We start from the raw sequence: 7,657 nt of genomic DNA, 5'->3' as shown, positions 1-7,657 counted from the left end.
TTTAAAAATTTTGTATAGTCAATGTTGTTGTATGATCTCTATTTATAATTTTTCTTATAAAAAAATCAGAATTCAAGACTTATTTGAATAATTCTTGAAAATACATTTAAAGTATATTTTTATCAAATTCAATAAATAAGTAAATTCTTTAAATAAATTTTTTTAAATTAAAAATCAAACATATCCTTAATTTTTTAATTTTTTATTTGCGCAGCTAAGTTAAACCTAAAGGGGCACTACTTTTGATAAAACGGATCAAATCATGATCCAACATCAATGTGTGCATTAAATAACTATTAGTCAACAATAATATGATTTTTTTTTTTGCTCTTCTTTCTTTGCCATCAGGATTTTTTTGGTTTTGAAAGTTTTTTGTTGCTATAATTAAAATTTTAAAAATCAAACGCATCATTAAATTAAATAAAATACTTATTTAAGGGTTATTAGTTGGATGTGGTTAAACTGTTTATAAATAATTTAATATTTTTAATAATATACATAAAAATAATAAAATAAATCTACCAATAACCAACAGTTAAATTAAAAAATATTCAATTAAAGGTACTTAAATTTATAAAATATTCATACCTTACCATTAAATTTGTTTGGAAAAAAAATATAAGTACCTACTTTATATAGCACTTACGTCCTCTCCGTAATTTCGAAGACAAAACCACTAACATGCATGCACAGAAATTTATAAAATGGCCGTCCCTCTTCTTTATTCTCTTCTCGGCTCCCTGCCCTCTCCACCTCTCTTTGACACTACTCTGTCATTATTTATAAATTATTTTTAATATATTTTATCAGTATTAAATTTTTTTAAAAATTTATTAACTTTATTTTAAAATTTAATAAATTTTTAATTTTATCTCTGTTAAATATATACACTTTATTAATGTATTTTTTCTCCTCAATATTCAATCGAAGGTAAAAGAGAATATTTATAATAAAAATTTAATGATATGACTTATAAATATAACAAAAAAAAATCTTTTCTCCCCATCTCATGAATAAAATCAGAGAGAGTATGATTATGACATATTAATACATATTCCCTTCATCCCTATATATAAAGTATTTTTAATTGAATCTCGCATACCAATAAAGTATTATTATTTAGTTAAACTCACATAAATACACAATGATTTTTCAGTTTTGCCCTTGATAATACATAATTAATATCATGATGGTAGTAAAAAGATATACATTAATGATCTATTCTATTTTTTAAGATAAAGGTAGAATTATTTAATAAATTAAAAATATTATTGTCATTTTTATATTTAAAAATAAAATAAATTTTAAAAAAATACTTTATTTATAAAGAAAGAAGGAGTAATAATGATATTAAAATCACTACTACAAGCCCTCGAGACGTAATATGCCAATACTTTGAGAGAAATGGCTACTTTTATGAGGCAAAAGCTAAGGCTTGTTTGGCAGTTTTTTATTCTTCAAAATAAAATAAAAAATCTATTTAATAATATATTTTTAAAAAGTGTTTTGAAAAATAAAAAAAATAAAATATTGTTAAAAAGAATAGAAAAACAGAAATGTCTTTTAAGTGTTCTTGGATTATTATTCTGAAAAACAAAAAAAATAAAAAATATTTATTTTTATTTTTATTATTTTTTCAGAACATGTTGTATAAAACATTAATCCTTAAAACAATAAAATAAAAATAATTTCAAAAATTTCGTGCTCCCTTTCTATATTTTCAAGAGCTGGTTATCTTCATTTGTCTCCGTCGTCGGTCTGAGAGACAAATAAATCTCTGGCATTTTTCCTTCAATCTCATGTTTTGTAGCAAATTTTACAACGGAAGCTGGGAAGCAGCACGCCAAAGTGATGTTTACAACAAAATATCTTCTCTTCTTGGATTTTTTTTTTCAATCTTTTTTATTTCTCCATTTTTTATCTTTTTTCCAGCTTCTCATACCTATTTTTTAACCGTTAAAGGCCAAATCGCTTGAACCGGTAGATCGGTCAGTTTTTCTAGTTTTCCTAGTTCATTGACCCATTTATCAGTTCTTGACTGGTCTCGTTGAGTAGTATTGTGTAAAAATTCTTCAATCCAGTAAGATTTAGTCCAACTCAAGACAAGTTCGATCCTATCCTGTTTAGATAAAAATTAATCTTTTAAAACCAAAAAGATCAGACTTTTTCTTGGTTTGCACTGAATAAGAGACCAAATATCTAGACCACTTGATTTGATCCGGTCTTATAAATGTATTTAATACAATTATACTTAATTTATTAATTATTATAATAAGTTAATTTATAATAATAATTAGTATTTTTTGTGTTTTATATTTGTGAAGTCATGAATATCGAGTAAAATTCTAACATTGATAATCTTCAGTCTTCCTCTTTTATTAGTGAAATTTATTATTAATTTGGTGTAATAGACTTTACACATGTTGAATGTTGTTGAAGGTTGTTTGATTTAAATAATTTGTATCATAACTGAAATATTTTTTGTTGTTGTTGGAAATTATTTTGAATTTATAATTGTTATTGTTGTGATAAATTTTACATGACTATAAACAATTTTATTATATTAAATAAATTACTGCCTCTCATGGATAAAACAAAAAAAGAAAGTGAGATGCTGGATAAAATCGTGACTAGTCTTTTAATCTTACTAGATCAGTCTGATCATGTTTAATTTCAAACTATATTAGGATCAAGTCAGATTATGAGTTGCTTAACTTAGTCTTTTTTATAAAAAAGATTTGAGTTAGGTCCAAATTCAACCGAGTCATTCTTTTATACAGCCCTCCCTTCCCGTTCTGTAACATTAATAGCCGTTTGGTTCAAAGAATCAAAGGGAATGTAATGTAATGCAATGCAAAGCAAAGGAATGGAATGGAATGGAATGTAATGTAATGAGAATTACATGTGTTTGTTTGGTATGTTATATAAGAAAGGATATTTTGATATAAAATGTGGTTGTAATGGGGATTACATAGGTTTATTAATGTAATCCTCTTTATAGTGTATGATGTAATTCCCTTTATATTATCTGGTGTCAACCAAACAGCTAAAATCATGTAATGCATTAGAATTATAGATAATCTCCTTACACTGCATCAAACCAAACAGACTATAACTGGACCAGACTAGCAACCAATTGAACTGGTTGGTCCAGATTTTTAAAACCGCAGTTGCAATCAACACGAGGGCTTTAAGCCTCAAAGCCTTGAACGTCACTCAAGCGACCAAGTTTAAGGGAAAAGTTAAATCGTGCTTATCTCGAGAACGTGGCACAAAGGTTGGTTTTTTTGACTTTTTGTGCATCTCTTGGGTAAAACAAAGTTTAAAATGATCTTTTGAAAACCAAATCCTGTGCTGCAACAGCGAGGAGTGCCTCTCTGTCTTGTAAGGTTCAGCTCTGGGAAGTGTGAAATTTGAGTTGAGGCTCGACAGCTTCCAAACAAGTTCATTAACGCTCGCCTTTGAATCTAGCACAATCTTCGTCTTCCGATTTCAAAAGCTGCGATTAAATTACCACCTCATGCGAAGAAAGGGAGCCCGTATTGACCTGAAGTTACTTCATTCTATCCAATCCGAATCAGCTGCTGTTTAGGAATTCGCCTTCTCAGCTCTGTAAGACTAGAAATTAAATGCTTGGAGTTCTACAGTAGAGAATTATTTCATTTATTTTTGAAAAAAAGGGAGGAAAATGTGGGGATTTGGGGGTAGGTTCTACTGGGGACAAAATCTGGTGCCCGAGAGAGCTGAAGGGATAGTTGTGGTATTCGCATGGATGTCAAGCGACGAGAGGCACTTGAATAAATACGTAGACCTCTACTCATCCATCGGATGGAATTCGCTTATCTGTCACTCCCAATTTCTCAATATGTGAGTTTCTATTTGCCAAATTTGTCTGACCCCCGATTGCCCCACTTTCATGTTAATCACGAAGTTAACGATCAATCATCCCCCTATATCTGGTGTATTTATGTTCTTGCAACTTCACCTTATATATCTATACTTCTGTTTAAAAATGAATCGCTGGTGATAATTGAAATACACAGTGCAAGATTGATAGTTTTGTAATCTGACAATGCCAGGAGTGCTGGTTGATAGTAATTCCAACCAGCTGGATATTTTCATGGAAATAATTATATACTCGAGCCGGCAACCCTATTACCCGTAGAAATTATATCTCCCCTTATGTTCTGCATCTATACGATGCTTTTAGTAGATCTTCAAATTTCTGCGAGCCTTTCTTCGAAGGATTTTCTGGAAGCATAATAAACTAATGCTTTGTTCTCTATAATTTTGCTTTTTTTTATTGCAGGTTCTTCCCTGAGAAAGCAACAAGTCTTGCTGCTAACATACTCAATGAACTTGTGAAGGTTAGTCTTATCTTAGTTCTCCACTTTGGCAAAAAGAAAAAAAAAAGTAGTTTAGGTCGCCTAAAAAGCAGTTTCAACTTTCAAGTGGAATATAACTCAGATTTTTTTAAACACTCTGCCACACTTTTACATATTTTAGTCCAGTCAAAAAATTGACTCGTTGGTTGAAGCGTGTGAAATGCCTCTTCATGCATGTCAATATGCAGGTGCTGAGAATTAGGCCTTGCCCCATAGTCTTTGCGTCTTTTTCCGGGGGTGCAAAAGCTTGTATGTTTGAGGTTCTTCAGGTATTCAATTCTATACTCTATCGCCTTGTTCGTCCCATTTTTCTTTTTAAGAGTATATATCAATGTCGTATTATTTCATTTGTTGTTAAATTTTTCCCACATCATACCATAATAAAATCTGACTTATGACAATTTAATTTCCCTTTGATTTCAGATTATCGAGGGAAAGTGTGAAGGACATAACAAGGTATGCATGTCTTTTCTATCTGCAGTTTATGGGATGCTTGAATTACATATATTATATCACATGATAGTGTTGAAAGCCAAATTCAAATATTCTGTAATTCCATTAATTAATTTGTCCTGTTTCCGTGTACAAACTATTTTAGTCAGTTTCCTGCGACATGGATCTTTATATCCAGGATTCTTGGTTTTTTCCCTTTTAACTTTTTGGCTGACTGATAATTCAATAAACTTGTAAACCATTTTAACAACACAGGTTGACTACCAGCTTGTTAGAGACTCTATTTCTGGCTATATTTATGATTCCAGTCCAGTTGATTTCACCAGTGATTTGGGTGCTCGATTTCTTTTACACCCTTCTGTTTTGAAAATGTCCCATCCACCAAGGTTTGCTTCGTGGATCGCAAATGGCATTGCATCTGGTCTTGATGCTCTCTTCCTCAGCAGGTTTGAATCACAGCGAGCTGAGTATTGGCAAACTCTTTACTCCACTATTGTAAGTGGTCAATGATAAAGAACAAGCTTTTCTGCCTTTCTTGTTCTGTTAGTTTTTTTTTTTTTTTTTAATTTTCTACTTAGTCCTTATTGAGTTACATTCTATTGCAGAGGATGCAGGCCCCCTATCTCATTTTTTGTTCTGAAAATGACGATCTTGCTCATTTTCAAGTTATTTCAAATTTTGTCCAACGACTAAAAGACCTTGGCTGTGACGTCAAAATGGTAAAATGGGATACCTCTCCTCATGTAGGTAAGCATCTGCAGTCTACACTTAATTTGTGAGAAGATCCTACTTGACAGACCTGTGCCTGGTTGAACGATGAAGATCTTGTCATGATTTTATTCTTAAAGTAGCATGCTTTAATATCTATGCAAGTTCGGTTGTCACTTGTCAATATCACTCTAGCTATTGCTCGTCTATTTTGGCAGGAAAAGCCATTTTGCTTGTTAGTCCTTCACTGGGAAAATTTTTAAATTTACATTTTACATCACATTAACGTCCTGGCTGAGAAAGCAACTGCCCATCGTTTTTTTTTTCTTCCTGTTTTTGTCAACTTTGACTAAGCTGAGAGCAGAAAGATGATAGCATCATTTGTTCTGTTTGAGTGCGGTTACAAGGGGTTAAGAGACCTGCGTTTTCATGAAACTGCAATGAGCACAGTAACTAGACTTTCCCCATTCTCTTACTGTATTTTATTCAGGTCATTATCGGCACCATCCAATAGATTACAAGGCTGCAGTCACTGAGATCCTTGGCAAGGCAGCTACAATTTATATTTCCAGAAAAAGACCCGTTGAAGATAAGAGACTGGGCATTGAGGGAGCAAAAGATGGAATCTTACATCCAATCAACAATTTCAGGAAAGCTGCAACGACTTCAACCAGTTTTCAGGGCTTTGCTGTTGCTTCTGATGATTGGTTGTCAGGTTCAATGAATTATTACGAGGGTAAACGTGTTGGTTCTGTGCCAGATGAACGCAAGGAAGGCTTGATTCATTTACGGGCTCGCCCCAGCATCAATGCGTATGGGGTTCTTGGCCAAGCGTTATTTGATATATGCGTTCCTGAGAATGTTGAGGATTGGGATATCAGATCAAATTCCAAGAATGCACGATCATTCGCTGGTACAAGGAGGCATGGTTCTTTCAATCCTATAAAATGCATATGGCGCTCGAGGTTGTAGGATGTTGACTAGTTTCGCAGGACTCAGGCTGACAACTCTCCAACGAGTAATGACTTCGAACTTTGAAGGTGATGTTGCCTTCAAACTCGTAGGCAACTGTTTGGACCCCGGCAGATTCACCAAGGCCCAGACATGTATAGTACCGAAAATAAGAGGCTGAAAGGGTGAAACCTTAAATGTGATTTGTTTGTTTTCTGTTAGGGGAGGACATCGTGATGGGTCAAGCAGTTCGTCATTCTGGAACAAAAATTGAACAGCTACTTGACTTCACCGGAAAAGATATACTGTTATGTTTGAGATCACTTGACTGTTTGTTCCAAATCCAGTTGACAAAGTGCTTTTGGAAAGTGATATATTTCTAAATTCTAACTTCGGTACTGCTCCCTATTTCCTGGTCACTAACGTTTATTATTTTTTTAGTACTGGTATATACGCATTGATGCTCCTGATCTTAAAAATAGGAGCTAAATAATTAATTTTACAGGGAATAAAGGAATTAGTTAAATTAATTATTTATAAAAAAATGTGTTGATTTTTTTAAAATACCATTTTTAGTCATTTATAATTTATATTGAAAACTGCCTATATTAAAGTAAAATTTGAGAGATGACTTCCAAAAATTTGATTACCTGTGCAGTACGCGTATAACTGTAAAATAGTAAAATTTGGCATCATTTTAAAAAAGATAATAGATATAAATACTTATATTTAGCATATTGAAAAAAAAATACCAATTGAAAACCTTTTGAATTGTTTGATGAAATTCAGTTGACCATATTTTAAACATAAATGCCCCGATCTATGATATGTTGGTCACATCTTGCAAAATTGATGGCAGGAACAATGTCAGTGAAACAAATAATCCAAGTTAACAAATACAAAATAATTAATAATCATACAAATTAATAAAGTGATTAAAAGAATAATGAGAGGCATCTAAATATACAATAGATCCAAAAATGAATGAAATACAATAAAAACCTTAATCAACAAATGAACATGTATCCACATTGTTCCATTTATAATTAGTATGTAAGTTGATGTTGTGGGAAACTTTTATTAAAAGAATAATGAGAGGCATCTAAATATACAATAGATCCAAAAATGAATGAAATACAATAAAAACCTTAATCAACAAA

The 7,657-nt window shown here is 31.8% G+C and overlaps 1 protein-coding gene across 1 annotated transcript; it reads left to right on the top strand.

Moving 5' to 3' along the window:
* The first annotated feature begins 3,258 nt into the window (after nt 1-3,258).
* Nucleotides 3,259-6,887, top strand: LOC129299088 (uncharacterized). The gene is made up of 8 exons (XM_054937527.1): nt 3,259-3,277; nt 3,364-3,867; nt 4,310-4,367; nt 4,574-4,654; nt 4,809-4,841; nt 5,094-5,333; nt 5,444-5,585; nt 6,037-6,887. The coding sequence occupies exons 2-8, from the start codon at nt 3,689-3,691 to the stop codon at nt 6,516-6,518; spliced, it is 1,215 nt and encodes a 404-aa protein (XP_054793502.1). The 5' UTR covers nt 3,259-3,277; nt 3,364-3,688; the 3' UTR covers nt 6,519-6,887.
* Nucleotides 6,888-7,657: the final 770 nt, after the last annotated feature.

Source organism: Prosopis cineraria, unplaced genomic scaffold (genome assembly GCF_029017545.1).
Source record: "Prosopis cineraria cultivar Desert tree isolate PC_DT_omini unplaced genomic scaffold, ASM2901754v1 PC1028, whole genome shotgun sequence".
In the NCBI taxonomy this organism is placed as follows: domain Eukaryota; kingdom Viridiplantae; phylum Streptophyta; class Magnoliopsida; order Fabales; family Fabaceae; genus Prosopis; species Prosopis cineraria.
Note: the sequence above shows the minus strand (reverse complement) of the source record. Positions and strands in the feature narration are given on the sequence as shown.

Coding starts and splice junctions, on each gene's coding strand:
- LOC129299088 (XM_054937527.1), top strand. CDS start 3,689: ATGTGGGGATTTGGGGGTAGGTTCTACTGGGGACAAAATCTGGTGCCC. Junction 4,655..4,808: donor GTATGTTTGAGGTTCTTCAG/GTATTCAATTCT, acceptor CTTTGATTTCAG/ATTATCGAGGGAAAGTGTGA. Junction 5,334..5,443: donor AAACTCTTTACTCCACTATT/GTAAGTGGTCAA, acceptor ATTCTATTGCAG/AGGATGCAGGCCCCCTATCT.